This window comes from Vipera berus (assembly GCF_964194415.1).
Source record: "Vipera berus genome assembly, chromosome: 10".
Taxonomy (NCBI): domain Eukaryota; kingdom Metazoa; phylum Chordata; class Lepidosauria; order Squamata; family Viperidae; genus Vipera; species Vipera berus.
This window is the reverse complement of record NC_138213.1, coordinates 18,523,485-18,544,200: the sequence shown is the minus strand read 5'-3', so window position 1 is coordinate 18,544,200 and position 20,716 is coordinate 18,523,485. Positions and strand designations below refer to the sequence as shown.

The 20,716-nt window shown below is 45.8% G+C and overlaps 1 protein-coding gene across 2 annotated transcripts; it reads left to right on the top strand.

Moving 5' to 3' along the window:
* The first annotated feature begins 939 nt into the window (after nt 1-939).
* Nucleotides 940-20,479, top strand: LOC308672743 (adhesion G-protein coupled receptor G1-like). 2 transcript variants are annotated; one of them, XM_081335894.1, is made up of 14 exons: nt 1,072-1,101; nt 1,422-1,605; nt 2,965-3,393; nt 4,688-4,814; nt 6,003-6,147; nt 6,444-6,572; nt 9,359-9,481; nt 13,548-13,593; nt 13,922-14,025; nt 14,220-14,338; nt 15,138-15,406; nt 16,157-16,265; nt 17,232-17,500; nt 20,094-20,479. In XM_081335894.1, the coding sequence occupies exons 2-14, from the start codon at nt 1,566-1,568 to the stop codon at nt 20,207-20,209; spliced, it is 2,025 nt and encodes a 674-aa protein (XP_081192020.1). In that variant the 5' UTR covers nt 1,072-1,101; nt 1,422-1,565; the 3' UTR covers nt 20,210-20,479. The 2 variants fall into 2 exon arrangements, with proteins under 2 accessions (XP_081192019.1, XP_081192020.1); XM_081335893.1 differs by having other exon boundaries at nt 940-1,605.
* The last annotated feature ends 237 nt before the right edge of the window (nt 20,480-20,716 follow it).

Here is a 20,716-nt window from a genome sequence, read left to right as displayed (position 1 = left end):
GCACGGAAGATTACCTACCGCTTGCTTCCTTGCCTTAAAAAAAAACATGTGGGAGGGTCTCCAGCTCATTTTGTTGCAAGAATTACGATGCAGGTTTGATGCAGGTGTATGTGCCGAGTCCCTGGCATTGATGGCTACCTCTTTTGGCCAACATTTAGATGGCGATGCCATTGAGAGAAGGAGAACGCTGGTGGGTAAGGCTGGGCTGGGCTGGGCTGCTGGCTACAATTTAGTCTGTGCTGCGGCGAACAGCAGCTAAGCAGCCTTATTTGGAAGTGGTCTGGAACATATTATTTTGTTTTGAAATGAGCTTCAGATTTTAATCCAGAAAAAAAAGAGAAGATGTCAAGCGCGAAGACCAGGTCCACACATGAAGTTTCAATTAGGCTGATTTATTGCTAAAGCCCGGGAATCTTCTCCACTAACAGTGGACACCTGGTTCAATAAGGGCCAATGTCTTGGAGATGCTCTGTCATCCAGGTCCTGGCTGTCCCAAAGGTGCTTTTTCAGGAGGCAACTGGACTTTCTTGTTTTTCCTTCGAAGATGTTTCACTTCTCATCCAAGAAGCTTCTTCGTTGAAGAAAAACTGAAGAAGCTTCTTGGATGAGAGGCAAAATGTCTTCAGAGAGGGGGAAAAAAAGTCCAGTTGCCTCGTGAAAAGGCACCTTTGGGATAAGGGCCACTTAAGGGGTGTTGGATCTAGTTTGCTTGTGGCTATGTAAAGATTCTAGCCTTGGTGGAGTAGTGGGCTAATGCCTCCTTAAGTAACACCAGCTGCCTGCAATTAGTGCAGGTTCGCATCCCACCAGGCTCAAGGTTGACTCAGCCTTCCATCCTTCCGAGGTAGGTAAAATGAGGACCCAGATTGTTGGGGGCAATTAAGCTGACTTTGTAATAATGCCGCTTGGGGTGTGTGTGAAAGCCCTAATAAGCAGGCATATACATAGAATGAAGGCTACTGCTAAGCTTGTAAGCCGCCCTGAGTCTTCGGAGAAGGGCGGGATATAAATGGAATTAAAATAAAATAAATAAATAAAATAAATAATTCCCCCTTTTCATTCCACCCCTAGGTTTTGCCAGATCTTCCCCCCACAGAAAAAGTAAGTCATGAATTGAAGTTTGTGAAATGTAACCTTATCTACTCAAGTTCTTGGCTAAAATAAAAGATCAATATACAGGTGGTTCTTGACTCATAACCGTTCTCCTAGTCGCAGTTCAAAATTACGAATGACCCAAAAAAAGAAACTTTTGACCCAGATTGGAAATGCCGATGATTCACCCCCTTGTGATCACGTGACACCACTTGGAGCACTCGACAACACAGCTGCTTTGATGACCATTTGCAGCATCCCGTGGATGACCCAGTTTTTAAAAAAAGCATAATTGACAAGATCTTCCATTTTCCACAATTCTTTTGCAGAAACGCCGTGATGGGATTTTAATTCTAGGATTGCAGATGCTTCCAGAAGACCCACATTTTCCAGAAGAGTGTCTCTCAGAAAATCACAGTTGCCACGTATTAAGCCTCTGCTAGATCCCTCAGCCCAAGACCAGATCTCTCAGGATGCTCTTCTATCTTCTTTCTGTCTTTTTCCAGCTCCAAGGTAACATAAACAGTCTTAATTTTATTTTCTCCATTCATGGAGAATCGGAATCTCCTACCTCGTTTCTTCAATAGTGAATTTATCATGATAGACACTCTTCTTGCCAAACCTGCCCCCCCCCAGTTCCCTTGGACTACAACTCCCACCTTGTATGGTTAATGGCTTTGCTGGTGGTGGGTGAAGGAACTGAACTAATAGTGGGAAAATATCTGTAGGAGATGACCAGGCTGAGCCCGAGGGAGGGGTCAAACATGTCATCAGTCCTGAGTCTCTTTGTGCCCACAAGAGTTCAGCCCTCCTTGAATTCCATTGATTCTTAGCTACCACTAATTTGCTTTGACCATTAGTAGTTCAGATTCTTGTAGAGAACTTTAGTGTGCAATGAAAAGCTCCCTTTTTGCAACCCTGTAATCCCTTAGTTCAGGGTTGGAGTGACTGGATGGAGCTGAGCATTTACTGTCCGGATGCCTTTCCTGATGCCATGAAAAATTCCCAGCAGATATTTTTTCCTTGGTCATCTTTATCATTCCTTTATCATGATAAATTCACCATTGAAGAAACGAGGTAGGAGATTCTGATGCCTGAAGAGAGAAACATCTGCTACTTACCTAGGATTGAACTATCAACCTTCCAAACGGAAGGCAAGCATCTTCAACCACTAGGCCTTTATCATACAATAAGCCTATATCAGGGGTCTTCAAACTGGGCCCTTTTATGACTTGTGGACTTCAACTGCCAGAATTCCTCAGCCAGGCACACGTGCCTGGCTGAGGAATTCTGGGAGTTAAAGTCCACAAGTCGTAAATGGGCCCAGTTTGAAGACCCCTGGCCTAATGGATGCCTTATACAGGGTACTCCTTGACTTACAACCTCAATGGGGACCAGAACTTCTGTTCCTAAGCAAGGCGTCATGCCCAATGTTACTACTACCTTTTTGGCCACAGTTGCTAAGCAAATCACTGCAGTTGTTAGGGGTCTCATACGTCTGTTAAACGAATCAACTTTCTCCTATTGACCTCATGTCTGGGAATGGCGATCACGTGACCCTGGGACATTGTAAATTCATGCCGGTGGCCAAGCCTCCATATTTTGACCCTTTGACCATGCGGATGCTCAGATAGTTGTAAGTGCAATGACCAGGTGTAAATAACGTTTTTTCCAGTGCCATTGTAACTTTGAACAAATGGTTGTAAGTCAAGGACTATCTGTGGAATTTTCCTGAGTATTTTTCCCGGCTTTTCTGGAACGAACGCTTCTCTGTTTTCGTAGCATTAACTGCAAACAACTTGCAGATCTTTGGGTAATTCCCTCCGATCCTAAATCTTTGCTTTTCTTTTTTTGGGGGTGTGTGTGGTGTAGGTGTGCATGAGGTCAGCAGCTACAAGGAGGACTTCCGCTTCTGTGCTGACCGGAGGCAAACGGTCGAAGGCCACATCCGTTACGAAATCCAGCCAGATACCATCACTATTTCCAATGGGGCTGACGGACTTAATATAAGCGCCCCATTCCCGCCGGGATCTCAGCAGTCCTGGGCCTTGCCTACACTTCTGGGTCCGTATCGCTTTTGCGTTTACTGGTTTCAGGATGACCGTGTGTTCAATCTCACCTATGGGATCAGCCATACTTACCAGCTGAGTAACCAAGCTAATTATCCGTTCTCCTCTCTAAACGCCATCTGCAAAGTGAGAGAAAATGGGCCCGATTCACTCAGTAACGTCTCCTACGCCTTCAACAACGGCTCTGTCAGCCGCTCCTTTCCGAGCGCGACGGGATGCCAGTTCGTCTTGGGTGAGTTGCATCAGAAGGGGATGGAAAGGGAAAGACAGCATGAATGTTTGCATTCCCTGTTGGATTGCGCTGCAGTCCTTGAGTTACAACAGTTCGCTTAGTGACCACTCACAGTTACAACGGCGCTGAAAAAAGTGACTTGGGACCCTTTTTCACACTTAACGACCGTTGCAGCCATCCCCCTGGTCACCTGATCAACATTTGGATCCTTGGCAACTGTCCTTTATTTATGACCACGTCCCAGGGCCCTGTGATCCCCTTTTGCGACCTTCTGACAAACGAAGTCAATGGGGAAGCCGGATTCACTTAACAACCGTGTTACTAACTTAATCACTGCAGTGATTCACGTAACTAATTGGCAAGAAAAGTCGTAAAATGGGGCAATGCTCACTTAACGACCGTCTCCCTTAGCAATGGCAATTTAGGGCTCAGTTGTGCTTGTAAGTCAAGGACCACCTGAGCTTGGCTATAGAAAAATATATAATTTTCACAGGTAAAAATAAGCCCATTTAATTTCTTGTGTTTAGTAGGTTGTGTGAATGCAGCTCCTGGAGCTTGCTTGCTTGCCCATCTCACAGTAGTCGCTCTGGGGGGCTCACAATATTAAAAAAAGAATAATAAATTGCTTAGCCTTTCCTACCTACAGAGAAACAGATTGGAACAAATTATCAAAATGGCATAAAATCTTGAACATTTGCACCGTTTATTCTGCCCTAGTCATAGTCAGGGTTAAATATTTTATCAGACACTGCAAAGTGCAACCCTGGGAATTAAAACCATTATTTAAAAAAACACACCAATGGCTACAATCATAAGACACTGATTTTTTTTTAAATTTGCCAATGCCATTCCCTACCATTTCACAAAATGAACATGGCATCGGAAAACTCGAATGCCACCTAGCAGGAACTCGCCACGGCCAACTCACTGCTGCCAGTTTGCAATGGCCAGCTCCCCATGGCCAGCTCAGCACAGCCCACATGCCACAGGACAGTGCGCCATGGGACAGGTTGCCGCCGGAGAAAAGTTGCATAACATTGAAGAAACGGTGAAATAAAGTCATTAGAGAAAGGATGCCAAAGGAGGGACAAAATGAAACGTGAATGAAAAAAAATTATTTTAAAAAATTATTTTAAATAATAGAATAAATTTGTTGAATTGTTGTCCTGGGGCGAGTTGTCCTCCGGCAAATTGACCGTGGCGAGTTTTCCCATGGCCATTTGGCCCTGGAGGGTTTTCCCCAGGAACAGCCAACCAGTGAGGCCCTTTTATTTTACTCTGCTTTGCTCCATAGATTTTGAGAACAGAGACCAGAAGAAAACGTCGGTTCAAACCAGCAGCATGAAAGAAGAATTTGCGGAAGCAGAATTAAAACTGAAGAGCTTGGAAACCCATCCTAGCAGTGATACAGATCCATTTTTGTGAGTATTTGGCAGCCAATCTGCGTTCCTATTAATTCATATTAATAAAGGAGGCATTGTTTGTTGGCTGCGAAAAGGAGATGGAGATGGAGCAGGGTGGTGTGGCAGGTGCTCTTTGCACAAGTCTTGCACAAGTCCGGTTGTGCAAGTGATTAGAGATGCTCTTTGCATAAGTCTTGTATGTGCCTTAGGATCTGGAATCTTCCAACTTTTCAGATTAGCACCTACAGGTAGTCCTTGCCTTAGGACCACAATTGGGATCAGAATTTCTGTTGTAAAGTCATTGAGGTCACAAGTCAAGTCGGACCTGATCTTACTGCTAAGCTTGTAAGCCGCCCTGAGTCTTCGGAGAAGGGCGGGATATAAATGGAATTAAAATTAAAAAAAATAAAATAAAAAAAATCATATAGTGGTTCGGCTGTATTTTTGCCAGAAATTTGCAAAACAAAAACAAAAAAGATTGCAAATTATCATCCTGGGACTGTAAGATGCTGCCACTGGTTGTAAATGTGGGCCAGTTCCCAAGTGCCCAAATTGTGATTGTGTGACTGGGGCGGGGGTTAGTGCAACAATTGTGTGAGTACAGATCATGAGTCCCTTTTTTCGAGGCTGAGGTAACTTTGAAAAGCTGTTCAGCGAATAGTCGTAAATTGAGGATGATGTGTACTTATCATTTGGAGGGTGTTCTAAATGCCATCTGGACACGGTGGATGTGTGTGTGGATGTGTAATGAGACAAAACGATTGCATTGGAGAAATGGTAAGTGCAACACAAAATGATTGTGTTGGAGAAATGGCAAGTGCAATCCTTGAGGCCAGTTCTTTGAGTCCACAAGTATCTGTTCAAAAAGAGCTCTCTTTTAAAAAAAATCCAGTAAAACTAATTTATGCCTTCAAATCTAGTTCCTTAAATTGTGTAAAGTGGATCTGGGAGGCAACATTCAGAAATGGATTGAGAGCAAATTCTTGCACAGTTTTGAGGACCAAACAAGGTGTGATTTACACATTGTGTTTAATTACTGCTTGCCTGAATCATGGATGGTTGAAGCAATGATAGCCAGATTCCCACAGAAGGCTAAGCTGTGGTTTATGGATTACAACAGCTGGATCCATCCTTCTCAGTTAGCCCAGATAAATAATGGCCCGGTGTAGTATTTCCAGCTACATCCATTTCTCCCATCCTCAACAGGTTCCTGCAGCAACTGGAGTCAAAGCTGAATGAACTGGAATTCCCAGGAGAGCACAAGACTTTTGAGGGGAGAATAATGCATGCAAATATCCAGAAAGTCCCACTCCAGATTCCTGAAAACCTGCCCATTGGGGTTACCCTGAAGGTGAGTTGAGCCTCAAAATGCTGTCTGTCAAGTTCCACTTTGCTCCATCTTCTCTCTTCCTGTCGCCTGCTTTTTGTCATCAGCTGGCAAACAAAAGAGCATGTCTGCAAGAAAACCTGAAATGCATTTCCGTGGTTATTTATCATTTGCCATCTGTGTCTCGTGAATAGCTGCCTTTTAAAAAACTCTCCTGCGTCTCTTAATAAAGACGTTGGGAGCCATTATGGATTCTCTGCTCTATAAATAAGGACCCCCACTTCTTGATTTGTAAAGATGTGCTCGTTTTCTGCCCGCAGGAGAACAAAGTCGTCCATAAGTTCCAAGTTAACCTGCCAAAAAAAGTGTTTGAGAAAACCAGAGGTGGCTTCAAGAGTGAGGAGACGAAGGTTGTGGTGTTGTCTGCCACAAGTGAGACCCTGTTCCAGGTAGTGATGGGAAGGACCGTTTTGGGGCCCTTGGCGCTGATTTGTTCGCATATTTAAAAAACAAAGAATTTCATTGGGACTCTGGACATGAATCTATTTTGTCTGCATTGCTGTGCCAAGAGCATCAGATGTTCAAAGCAAGTTCAGAGCAGATGTTCAAGGCTCCCCCCCACCCCGCCTGCTTTAAAGTTGAAGGTTCCTTCAATTCAGCCCCAACTTTTGTGCATCAAACAGAAGCAAACAGCTGCGTAGAGACGATGCAAAGTGTTTCAGTCTAAAACCAGAGAAAACACGCATTTCCTCACTAGGTTTCGGAATCTCTCCGCATATCTATGAAAAGTTAGCTGTGCATGCTGGAATCTGCTTGCTTTGGGGTCGTGTGGTGTTCTTTTTTTTCACGTCTCAGATATTCTCTGAAACCAAGCGGCTTTTCCTCTTGCATCAGCAAAGTTGGGCTCCTAGGAAAGCTCTTGTTGCAAAGCCAACAGCTGTGCAAGAGCCCCAGTTTGAGATGCGTTTGCTCAGGAAGGTAAAATCTTCTTCGGGTTTTGCTCAGTGCCTGAATGGGTTGGCAGTTTTCTTCGTAACAAGACAGAAACGGTTTGTTGCTGCTTTCTTTTGCAATGTCTACGGAGGTTCTCAGTCATCCAGGTCATCGTTGTCCCAAAGGTGCTTTTTCAGGAGGCAACTGGACTTCCTTGTTTTCCTTCAAAGACGTTTCACTTCTTGGATGAGAAGCGAAACGTCTTCGAAGGAAAAACCAGAAAGTCCAGGTGCCTCCTGAAAAAGCACCTTTGGGATTTCTTTCGTAATGTTTTTGTTTTTTCCTGAGTTCCCAGTCTACCCTGGAATTCTGAGACTCCTTGGCTGTTTCCCATCCAAATTTGAAGCAGAGCTTACTTATTCAAATACTGTACACATGGTCCTCAGTTTACAACCATTGGTTTAATGACAATTAGAAGTGACAATGACACTGCAAAATGTGACATGTGACCAGTCCTTGTAATTAGGACCATCACACTGTCCTTGCAGTCATCTGATCCAGCGTCTGGCATCTAGACAAGGTGGCTGGCACTCCAATCCAACCCAGTCCAGTCCAGTCCAGCCCAGCCCAGTCCAGTTCAATCCAATCCAGTCCAGTCTGGTCTAGTCCAGTCCAATCCAATCCAGTCCAGTCCAGTCGTGCAATCCAGTCCAATCCAGTCCAGTCCAGTCGTCCAATCCAGTCCAATCCACTCCAGTCCAGTCCAATCCAGTCCAGTCCAGTCCAGTCCAGTCCAATCCAATCCAATCCAATCCAATCCAATCCAATCCAATCCAATCCAATCCAATCCAATCCAACCCAGTCCAGTCCAGCCCAGCCCAGCCCAGCCCAGCCCAGTCCAGTTCAATCCAATCCAGTCTAGTCTGGTCTAGTCCAGTCCAATCCACTCCAGTCCAGTCCAGTCGTGCAATCCAGTCCAATCCAGTCCAGTCCAGTCGTCCAATCCACTCCAGTCCAGTCCAATCCAATCCAGTCCAGTCCAGTCCAATCCAATCCAATCCAATCCAATCCAGTCCAGTCCAGTCCAGTCCAATTCAATCCAATCCAATCCAATCCAATCCAGTCCAGTCCAGTCCAATCCAATACAGTCCAATCCAATACAGTCCAGTCCAGTCCAATCCAATGCAGTCCAGTCCAGTCCAGTTGTCCAATGCAGTCCAATCCAATGCAGTCCAATCCAATCCAATCCAGTCCAATCCAATCCAAAATAAGCAAACCTGTATACTGGCTGAGGAAATCTGGTAGTTGAAGTCCACCTTCAGTATCTTAAAGATGCCAAGGTTGAAAAGCAGTTCAGGTAGTCCTTGACTTACAACACTTCGCTTAGTGACCATTCAAAGTTACAACAGCACTGAAAAAAGTGGCATGACCATTTTTCACACTTTCAACCATTGTAGCATCTCCAGGGTCAGGTGATTTACATTTGGATGCTTAACAACTGATTCACATTTATGACAGTTGCCGTGATCCCTTTTTGTGACCTTCTGACAAGCCAAGTCCATGGGGAAGCCAGATTCACTTAGCAACCATCTTAACAACGGCAGTGATTCACTCAACAACTTGCATCTAGAAAGGTTATAAAATGGGCCAAAATTCACATAACAAATGTTTCACTTAGCAACATAAATTTTGGGCCCAATTGTGCTCATAAGTCGAGGACTACCTGTATTCTAATCTATTCTCCAACAACACTGTAGTAGCACTCATATAACACATTTAATCTAGCTACAAAAGTGGCCTACTGCATTCTCTGATTTTTGCAAAATAAATTGAATTGGGCTTGGCATCCTAAGACATAAAAAGAGCTGGCCGTGATTTTTTTTTTGCAAAAATGTTTGCTTCTATTGTTTTCCCCATCATATGGGACAAACGCAAAAAAGAAAGAGACGAAGACCAAAACAAAAAGCAATAGCAACCGTTACTAGTGTTGTAAAGACAAAATCTCTGTGGATCAGAACCATATTGCAGATTAGAAGAGGCGAAGCTTCCCAGCCTGAGTGTCAAGCAAATTTCTGCCGAATAACAAAATTGTGGGCTTGAATATTGCCTGGGAAGAAAGTGTAGAACACCTAGTGCCCATCGATTGTGACAAAGTGCATGTGTGAAAATAAGTCTTTGTTGAACATATTTGTGTCCCGAATTAATTCTGAGATGTGCAGTTGAAATCAACTGTACGTATGTATGTATCTATGTATCGGTATGTATCTATGTATGTTTAGTTTTCAAACTTCCTTTCTGGCAGGATAATGATTCCAACTCACTCCTTGGTGGAAATGTGATTGGCATCTCAGTGGGCAACATGCCTGTCCATGGGTTGCCCAAAGAAGAACGTGTCTCTATTACCTTTTGGCACCATCTCCTCCCGGTAGGTCTGAAATATTTTCTCCCTGGTGGGGCGTAAGAGAATCTCCACCAAGACTTTTCATGAGCTGCCTTGAGCTGAGCAACTCCTGAGAACCTAGTGGTAGGACAGACTAAGCCAAAGATCACTCCGTGAGACACTTACTTCTGTCAAGCAAGGTTTCTCCACTTCTTAATCTTTATACGGGGCTGGTAACCCAACACATTCACGAAGGAAGTGGATACAGATCTTCATGATACCCGGTGAATGTGTGAATGAGCCTTGCTCCTAAAATGATTTTTTTTCCTAGTGGGACTTCAGTGGGAGTCACGGTTGTGAGAGGGATCTAGGTGACCTGGTAGACTTATGAGCCAGCTGTGTGCTGCAGCTTCCAAGAAACCCAATTGCAGTCCTGGGCTTGGTGGTGGGATTCAGCTGGTTCGCACCACTTCGGCAGAACCGGTAGCTAATTTTTTGTTGCCCAGGCCCAGAATGGACTTCCAGAAGCGGCATCTACACAGAGGACCGATTGTTCACATATTTGAATCCCACCACTGCCTGGGCTGCATCAAGAGAGGGTGTTGTGATTCAGGGTCAGCCTGTGGGTTCGGCAGTTGGGTCGGACGACTCAGAGGAGGAGGAGGGGGGTGTTGAAGAGCTTACTGATGATGGCCTTGAGGCACCGCAGAGCCCTCAGCCAGGCCCCTCCCACCTGGTCACGACGGAGACCCAGCTGTGTGAGCCTGACAACGTGGATGAAGATGACCCACAGCTGGCCCTGTTCAAGGACGCCCGACGCAGGAGGCAGTCAATCAGGAGTAAACAGAGGAAGGCAATGGGGCACCTTTGAAGGAGGCAGAGAGAAGCCACGCCCTGAACTGTATAAAAGGGGAATGCGTGGGAGGGCTGGTTTGCTGAAGGCAACCGCTTGAAAAGCTCCTGTTTCTTGGTTCGTGTCTTGTTCTGTTTGTTTTTGTATTCATAAATTTGGCAGGCTTAATTCCAGCCTCTTGCCTTCTTGTAAAAGGGGTTGTCCCTGCCTTTTCTGCAGGGCCGGTAGCAGGCTGGTACAGAACAGAGGGATAGCATCAAGATTACTGAACCAACAGTGCTGCTCTGTATTTCATTGGTAAGGCCACACTTGGAATAGTGCGCCCAGTTTTGGTCACCATCATACAAAAAAAAGAAAGATGTTGAGACCACTAGGGAACAGGGATTATATTCACAGGCATTATGTTAACAGATATAGGTTCTACTCCCCTAACTCAGAAACCGCGCCTGAATATTGGCAGCTTGCTAACAATGCAAAAAAAAAACCCTCTCCAAATTAATCCAAGTTTCCCTAGTCCAGTCGTGTCCGATTCTAGTGGGTGGGGCTCATCGTTTCTTAGCTGAGGGAGCCAGAATTGTCCAAAGACACTTTTTTTAAAATTCCATTTATATCCCGCCCTTCTCCGAAGACTCAGGGCGGCTTACAAGCTTAGCAGTAGCCTTCATTCTATGTATATGCCTGCTTATTAGGGCTTTCACACACACCCCAAGCGGCATTATTACAAAATCAGCTTAATTGCCCCCAACAATCTGGGTCCTCATTTTACCTACCTCGGAAGGATGGAAGGCTGAGTCAACCTTGAGCCTGGTGGGATGCGAACCTGCACTAATTGCAGGCAGCTGGTGTTACTTAAGGAGGCATTAGCCCACTGCTCCACCAAGGCTCTTTTTGTGGTCATTTGGCCGGCAAGACTATACTCTGAGGCGCCCAGAATGCTGTTACCTTCCCACCGAAGTGGTACCTATTTATCTACTCGCCTTTGCATGCTTTCGAACTGCTAGGTGGGCAGGAGCTGGAGCAAAGAAGCTCACACGATCACACGGCGCTCAGGTCTCAAACCTGGGCTTTCCAGCTGACCAGCTTTAACTGCTAGAGCCGTCGTGCTCCTAAAATAATGAAAGGCCAACCGAATCTGATGTGATATTTCAAAATTTTCTTTAAGAGAAACTACACCGCACTTGGGATAATAATGCAGTAAAACATTGTTTCATTAAAAAAACAACAACAAAAGATGCTGAGACTCTGGAAATGGTCCAGAGAAAAGCAACGAAAAGGGGTCTGGAGGATAAATCATAGGGTGGATAGTTGAGAGAACTAGATATATTTCTAGCCTTTGAAGAGAAGAATCCGGAGGGACGTGATAGCCATCTTCCAGTACATGAAGGGCTGTCCCAGAGAACAAGGGGTCAACCTATTCTACAAAGCATCTGAGGACAGGAAGTAATTGGTTGAAACCTATTAAAGAGAGAGCCAATCTAGAAATTAAGGAGAAATTTCCTGAGAGCCAGAACAATTCATCAATGGAACAGCTTGCCTCCCATAGTTGTGGGTGCTGCATTGCTAGAGGTGTTCTTTTTTTTAATAAAAAGGTTGGACAGCCATTTGTCTGGGATGATAATAGGGTCTCCTGTTTGAGCAAGGGGTTGGACTAGAAGACCTCCAAGGTCCCTTCCATGATTCTATGATTCAATACAAAATGTTCAGTTCAGAAACACAAAAGCAGAACTTTGTTTTCCTGCCTACGGGTGGAGTTGCTTGACTAATGAATCCCTGGCCTTCAGCCCAAAAATCATAGAAAGCACTTCTTACACAATGGTGTGCTGTAGAATTGCACCTGGAACTTAGCGTATTTTCTCCACCAGTATATTCTAGGATTTTGTTTGCAACACAATGGAAATCGAAAGACTATTCTTTCGATTTGTTCAGCCTTTGGAAACTTGGTTCCTTTGTACACTTACAAGTGATTCAGCTCAAAAAATAAAACAGCGCATCCCTCCTAGGGAAATAGCATGCAAATATGTGGTTATAAGCAGAAGATTTTTCTAATAAGCAACAATCAACCAGCAGCTAAGCTAGAAAAACGTGGAATGTTGCTCTGTAATCCGAAATAACCGATTTCTTTCTTTTCTGAATATGCTTTGGTTTCTTTCAATTTTTTCTTCAACTGCTTTAATTTCTGAAGTTTAAACAAGACAATTTTGTTTTCAAAGCAGCAGCTGTCAATCAATCAGAATAGATCCGAAAGGGACTTGGAAGGTCTTCTAGCTAGTCCAGGGGTAGGTGACCTCGGCTCTTTTATGACTCATGGACTTCAACTCCCAGAATTCCTGAGTCAGCTGTGCTGGCTGGGAGTTGAAGTCCATGAGTCATAAAAGAGCCGAGGTTGCCTACCCCTGAGCTAGTCCAACTGCTCAGGCAGGAGACTTCATACCATTCCAGACAAGTGGTTGTCCAATCTCCTTAAAAACCTCCAGTGATGGATCACCCACAACTTCTGAAGGCAAGCTGTTCCACTAGTTCAGGGGTAGGCAACCTTGGCTCTTTCATGACTCGTGGACTTCAACTCCCAGAATTCCTGAGCCAGCTTGGCTGGCTCAGGAATTCTGGAAGTTGAAGTCCACGAGTCATGAAAGAGCCAAGGTTGCCTACCCCTGCACTAGTTAATTGTTCTCACTGTCGGGAAATTTCTCCTTAGTTCCAGGTTGCTTCTCTCCTTGATTAGTTTCCATCCGTTGCTTCTTGTCCTGTCCTCTGGTGCTTTGGAAAATAAGTTGAGCCCCTCTTCTTTGTGTCAGCCCCTCAAATACTGGAATACCGCTATCATGTCACCCCTAGTCATTTTTATCTCCCAAATCCTGCAACCATTTTTTTGTATGTTTCAGTCTCCAGGCCTTTAATCAATTTAGTTGCTGTTCTCTTCCCTTTTTCCAAGTTCTCAACATCTTTTTTGCAGTATGGTGACCAAAACTGGCTGCAGTATTCCAGGTGTGGCCTCACTAGGGTTTTATAAAGCGGTACTAATACTTCGTGTGATCTTGATTCTATGCCTCTGTTTATGCAACCTAGGATTGTATTAGCTTTTATGGCTGTTGCCACACATGGCTGGCTTATATTTAAGTGATCACTAGGACTCCAAGGTCCCTCCTGCGGTTACTGTTTTTGAGCCAGAAAAAAAGAGGTAAATAATCTCATTTCCCTGTGGATATTTTCCTTGTGCCTTGTGCGATGTTCACTATTTGAATTTTGGTTTTATTTCAGAGGAATTTGACTCGCATATGTGTCTTCTGGGACGTGAGCTCCACGGGTAAGTATCTAAAGGAGTTGGGGTGTAAAAGTGAAGTTTTGAAAGACAACTCTGGGTTTCTCCTCCAGTGATTTCTGCAGCTGTGGTTAACAAAGATTAGAAACTAAATAATCCGATATCTGGAGAGCCAGTTTGGTGTAATAGTTGAGATTAAAAAAAAAACCTGAGGAGATTGTGAGTTCTAGTCCTGACCTGGGCATGAAGCCCAGGGGGGTGTTGGAGAGACACTGGCCGGGAGAGGGGGAGGAGTCAGGCGGGGAATTAGTCTGGAATCCCCACATGGACACAAGAAGGCGAATCGTTGCTGCAATGCTCTTTTCGATTTTAGCCAGCCACCCTGGCAAGTGGAACACATCAGGCTGTGAAGTGGTACAAGAGGAATCTCAGACCACCTGCCTTTGTGACCACCTCACCTTCTTTGCGGTGTTCATGGTGAGTATCTTGCAGAGCAGGTCGGCGGGAAAAATTGGGGGGGCCTTCCAGATGTTGCAGAAGATCTGCAACAACTGACAACCCCAAGGAACTTGGCCACTGATCGAGCTGTAATGGGACACAGTCTGGTGGAGATCTGCAGTCTTGTCTCCCCTCTTGTGCTTCCTAAACCATTTCCTTCCTTTCTTCTGCAGGTTTCCTCTCCAGATATAGACCACATCCACTATGAATACCTGACTATTGTGACTTACGTTGGCTGCGTCATTTCGGCTCTAGCTTCGTTCTTCACCATCTTCTTTTTCCTTTGTTCCAAGTAGGTTGTGTGGAGTGGGGCATTCGTCTACCGTATCAACGGGAGGGGGACACCACGGACAGAGGTCTGGGGGTGGGGGTGGGAGTCTGTGTGCATTTGAAGGATATATCTTTTCTGAGATGGGCAGAGGTCAATGACTTGTGGCTGTCCAGTCCTTTGGACTTCAGTTTCCATGAGCCTCAACCAGCACAGCCAACAGCAGTGGACTGTGAGAACGGCCTGCAGAACATCTGGAGGGAGGCTGTCAGACCTGGTCCAAACTTGATCCTTTAAGGAAAGAACTAGTCTCAACTCCGTTTGTAGTAAAAAGGTTTCTTTTACTAATGCAAAGCCAGAACTGAAATTTGAGCACAAAAATCCCGATGTTAGCTTCCCCAAGCTACCCCCCCTTCCTTAACTCCCCATTATCCGGTCACAGTTAGAAAAGATGTTTTGGTAACGGTCTCTGTCGTGGTTGGTAGATGGATAGGTGCTGCGTTCCATTCCCAGGACTACGATCTTGAGATCTCTCCAGATGGCACAACTATCCCTTTGGGTTTCCTGTGTCTTGCTTGACGTCCCTTCCCTAATTTCCCCTTCCCCCAGCCCTCACCCCCAATAATATAATATGGCAGGCCGGCAGCTAACTGAAGCATAGAGGTGAGCAAAGGATGGCAGCTCTGACAGAGGCAGGCTAGATAATTCAGGAACCAGGCCTCGGGGATCAAACCCTTCCCCACCACAGGTTGTGTCACTTTTCATGACTGCAGCTTGGAGCCTCAATCAAGAAGAGAAGTATGATGCTCGCTCTTCTTCACAGGAAAAAGCAGAGGGACCACATTGTCTATGTCCACATGAACCTCCTCTGGGCCATCTTTCTCCTCGACATGAGCTTCCTCATCGCAGTGCCCCTGGCTCCTACCGGAGGGGACACGGCTTGCAAAGCCGGTGGCATGTTCCTGCACTTCGGCTTGCTTGCGTGCTTGACCTGGATGGCCATTGAGGGCTACAGTCTCTACCGGCTGGTGATTGAAGTCTTCAACTCCTACGTCAAACACTTGCTCTTCAAACTTTGCCTGGTGGGCTGGGGTGAGTGGCGAAAGCTTGGGGGAGCGAATCTAGTCACCTGGGAGCGACTTTCTTTAGAAAAAGAAGCAGACACGAGAGGAAGGAGGTGGGGGCGACCACGAAAGATTGATGCAAAGCTTCAATGTAGACTACCTACCGTAGCTTCTGCTGTGAATTCAGGAAGTGGCTTTAGACAAGCCCTGGTATGTAGGCGCAGAAGTGGAAGAAAGGACCATACCATCTCGGGCTTTATAAGGAGGGTACCGCATCTGATTGTAACCTATTAGACATTTTTCAATTTTCGTAGACTTTGTATTCTTAAGAAAATTCCATGCTTTTTTAAAAAAAAATCTCTTCCATTACTGTCAGGATGAATCGCTCAGTTTTGATGAACGAGCTTGATTAAATGGCATCATTTAATCCGTGTTTTTAACAAAAAGCCTCTTTAATCAAATTTGCTCCTCAGAAAAGCTGCTAATTTTTTTTTTTTTTTTGCTAGACTAATACGGCTCTCCAACTCCTGTGTCCTTCATGATTCTCAGATTATCCTGCAAATTTCACTTGGCTCTAGTTTTTAGATTCTCCGAGTCCTTTTTAATCAGATGTTGCTTTATTCGGTGTTTCACTTTGGAGGGAAGTCTAGGAGGAAAGTAGATACTACTAGACAGTATGGAAATAGTTTAAATCAATGAAAAACTGAAAACTTTCCGAGTGAGCAATATGGGCAGAGAGTATGGAAGAAGCACTGATGGGGACTGTTCTCCTCTGCAGGTCTTCCCATCTTCATTGTGTGTCTAATTTTTGTGATCGATCAGTCCCACTACGGACCATGCTCTTTTAAGGTCTACGAGGCTGCTGACAAATACACCAATTCAACCATGTAAGTTCTTGGAGCTTAGAAGAGAGCGCCCCCTACTGTCCATTCAGAGAGGTGCATTTCTCCTTAAGGATTAACTGCTGTAAGAAGCTGAGATACAGTGCAGGTAGCCCTTGATTTCTGGCTGCCGTTGGAACTAGAACTCCCATTGTTAAGCTAGGCACTGGTTAATTGAGTCATGCCTGGTTTTATGACCTTTTTTTTTGCCCTGCTGTTAAGCGAATCACTGCAGTTAAGTGAATCGCATATAGGTAGTCCTTGACTTAACAACCATAATTGAGCCTAAAATGTTTGTTGCCGAGACATTTGCTAAGTGAGTTTTGCCCCATTTTACGACTTTCCTTGACCCAGTTGTTAAGCAAATCACTGCAGTTGTTAAGTGAGTAACATGGTTGTTAAGTGAATCTGGCTTCCCCATTGAGTTTGCTCGCTGGAGGGTTGCAAAAGGTGAGCGGATGAGTGTCTTGGAAATTCCTGGTTTTGGGGACGGTGTCGTCTTAAACAAAATTTCCCAGCCTATTTGAAGGCTTATATTCCGGTTTTCATGCACCTTGTAGCTAGTGCCTAGACCCGTGGTGGTGAACCTATGGCACGCGTGGCACAGGTGGCACACAGAGCCCTCTCTGTGGGCACGCACGCCATCGCCCCAGTCCTAGGCCTTCAGCTGGGTTTTATAAAACCTTTTCGCTTTAGGCCTCCGCCGCCGTATGCAAAAAAAAAAAAAAGGTTCAATCAATCAATTTCAACTTCTCATGGGAAAAACAAAGTTCTCACAAAGTTGGAATTGGTTGATTGAACTTTTTAGTCCCACCCAGTCTACCGTTACCACCGCAGCCACGACCACTCAATGGGCCACACCCACCCGGCACATAAGTGGGACTTGGGTTGCAGTTTGGGCACTCGGTCTCTAAAAGGTTCGCCATCGCTGGCCTAGACTTACTTTTCTGGTTTTTTCCCCTTCTTCTCCAGCTGTTGGATTACCAAACAGGAGATTCACAACTTCCTGAATTTGGGCTATTTAAGCCTGGTGCTCTTCTTCAACAGCATAATGCTGGCTACCATGGTGTATGAGATTCTCCGGCTGAGACACCGCGAGCATCACTGGGAATATGCGGTGATGCTCCTGGGCCTGAGCTGTGTCCTGGGCATCCCGTGGGGGCTGGTCTTCTTTGCGTTTGCTTCTGGGACCTTCAAGTTGGTGGCCGTCTACCTTTTCACCATTATCAACTCTCTCCAAGGTCAGTGAGTATTCCTGCTCACCTTACTCTTGGGAATCTGCCAGTTTTTGTCCCCTGGGTTTTCACACAGCAGAAGAGACCTGCCTTTTGGTTATGACTTCATCCTTTCGATTCAATTTGAGCTTGTCAAAGTGACGGAGATCCGAAGAGGGTGGGATGATCAAGGGGTTGGTGGTCTAACTTCTCACCATCATCCATTCTCTCCAACATCAGTAATTACTTTAGTCTTGAGATCTGGCACTCGTACCAGTTTTTGTCCCCTGGATTTTTACACAACGCAATAGGGCAGGGGTAGGCAACCTCGGCTCTTTGATGACTCATGGACTCCAACTCCCAGAATTCCTGAGTCAGCATAAGCTGACTCAGGAATTCTGGGAGTTGGAGTCCATGAGTCATCAAAGAGCCGAGGTTGCCTACCCCTGCAATAGGGGGTTGCATTCCGACTAGGGCTCTACCTTTTCAATTTCACCTGAGCTTCAGCTGGTGAAAGCGAAGCAGACCCTAAGACGACGGGAGGTTCAGGGTTTTGGTGGTCTGACTTTTCACTATCATCAAGGACTTTTCAAGCTGTTCCACTGGTTAATTGTCCTCACTGTTAGGAAGCTTCTCCTTAATTCCAGGTTGCTTCTCTCTTTGGTCAGTTTCCAGCCATTGTTTCTTGTCCTGCCCTCTGGTGTTATGGAGAATAATTTGACCCCCTCTTCTTTGTGGCAGCCCCTCAAATACCGGAACACTGCTATCACGTCTCCCCTGTTTCTTCTTTTCTTTAGACTAGACAAACCCAAGTCTTGCAGCCGTTCTTCATATGTTTTAGTCTCCAGGCCTCCTTGATTGCTTCAGGAGAAACAACAAAGATAAAAGACGAGAGGAGGGGGTGTCAGAAACAGGACAGGAGTCTCTGCTCACTTTTTGCTCAAGGTCCATCTGTTCATGCATTGGTCCTGCCCATCCTGAAACCCTAAAGCGATTAGCTAGAGCAGACATGTCAAACACAAGGCCCGGGGGCCGGATCAGGCCCACGAAGTGGTTTCATGCGGCCCACGAAACCATCCTGGAAACAGTGAGGGAACGGCCCCCGCTGCCTTGGCCCTGGCCCAGAGACCCTCCTTCTGCCAGAGACCCTCAGATCTGTCCCACTCCTGCCCAGGGCCCCATAGGCACCCTTGATGTGAACGATGTAGAGCTGGCCACGCCCACCCAGTAGGCCACACCCACTCTAGCCACACCCACCCAGTAGGCCACGCCCACCCTGGCCATACCCACCCGGCTCCTTGAGGGCAACCGCAATGCTGATGCGGCTCTCAATGAAATTGAGTTTGACACCCCTGAGCTAGAGGAAATGGAATCCTTGGTTAACCCAGGATAAGCAGTGTTTCAGCGAAGTTCCAAAGACAGATTTTTCTTCACTCTGTGGGCCGAAGCTGTCAGGAAGGCAGCTGTCTACATTCCAGTCCTGCCACACCATTGGCCCTCAAAAGCAGAGAGATCTGATGGTGAAACGCTGCTGCATGTCAACCTTTCAAGGTAGACCAGACTGAGAAACCAAAGTTAGGAAACCTATACAAAAAAACCCCCCTGCCGAGACCCTAGAAAGAGTGCAGGGAAGACCAACAAGGATGCTTATCAGACTGGAGGTTAAAACCTATGAAGGACAGTTGCAGGAACTGGGCCTGCCTAGTCTACTGAAGAGAAGGGCTAGGGGTGACTTGATAGCTGTCTTCCAATATTCTTCCACAAAGAAGAGTGGGGTGTCTGTGTGTGTGTGTCAACTTATTTTTCAAAGCACCTGAAGGCAAGACGAGGAACAATGGATGGGAACTTATGAAGGAGAGAAGCAACTTAGGACTAAGGAGAAATTTCCTGACAGTGAGAACAATGAATCAGTGGAACAGCCGGCCTCCAGAAGTTGTGGGTGCTCCATCACTGGAGGTTTTCAAGAAAAGATTGGACAGCCGTTTATCCAGAATGATATAAGGTCACCTGCTTGAGAGGGACGCGGTGGCTCAGTGGGTTAAGACACTGAGCTTGTCGATCAGAAGGTCGGCAGTTTGGCGGGTTGAATCCCGAGTGCCGCATAGCAGAGTGAGCGCCTGTTACTCGTCCCAAGCTCTGCCAACCTAGCAGTTCGAAAGCACGTAAAAATGCAAGTAGAAAAATAGGGACCACTACGGTGGGAAGGTAACAGCGTTCCGTGCGCCTTTGGTGTCTAGTCATGCCGGCCACGTGACCACGGAGACGTCCTCGGACAAGCGCTGGCTCTTCGGCTTTGAAACGGAGATGAGCACCGGCCCCTAGAGTCAGAAACGACTAGCACACATGTGTGGGGGAACCTTTATGTTTACCTTTTACACCTGCTTGAGCAGGGGGGGTGGACTGGAAGACCTCTAAGCTCCCTTCCAACTCTATTATTTTTTTTCTATTCTTTGACTTGGATTTCTTTTATCTATCTGTTGCTATGGCTGCAGCTCTTCCTCCTGTTCCTCAAGGTTATTCCTACAGTACCACATTACACGGCAGTTCCCTCCACGCATCCGAATTCTTCGCTGCCTTCCAGGGGCTTCTCAACATCTCTGATCTTCTTCTCTTTCTCCAGGCTTCTTCATCTTCCTTTGGTACTTGGCCAAAGTGCTGCAGTCTCGCAGGTCGAATGCCATGCAGTGCACAACTTCCAACAGCCTGAAGCTCCAGTCCAGCAGCTCCAGCATCTGACCTCGTCCCGGCCAGGAGGACTTTGGGTGGGAAACGCTGGTGGGAGGATCTCCCTGGAAACTCAGACAAGCAATTCTTGGGTGGACCTGGGTGACTTCATCCCTCTGGGCAGCTCAAAGACGATACTGACCTGTTTCCCTCCAATATTTGTATGGCTCTTTTTTCCAATGTAAATATTTTTTTAAAAGAAAAATTCCTATGGTGTAAAAAGTTTATGAGAGTACATTGAAATTTAAGCTATGTATATTAAAGGCAAATTTTATTAGTGCAGATGTCTTCTTGATCACAGTCTGGATAAATATAGCTCAAGGTGCCAGTTGTTAGTGTTCTGTTCCAGGCTGGTTGTGCGGGACTGTAAGAAACATGGGACTAAACCAGTCCCAGCCTGTTCCTGGAAGCCCCCATGTTCCAGCAAACCTCCCCCTATTGCATCCCACTAACAAAATGAAATTCAATGGTGAAAAAAGTAAGGTTCTACATTTAGGCATGAAAAATCAAATGCACAGG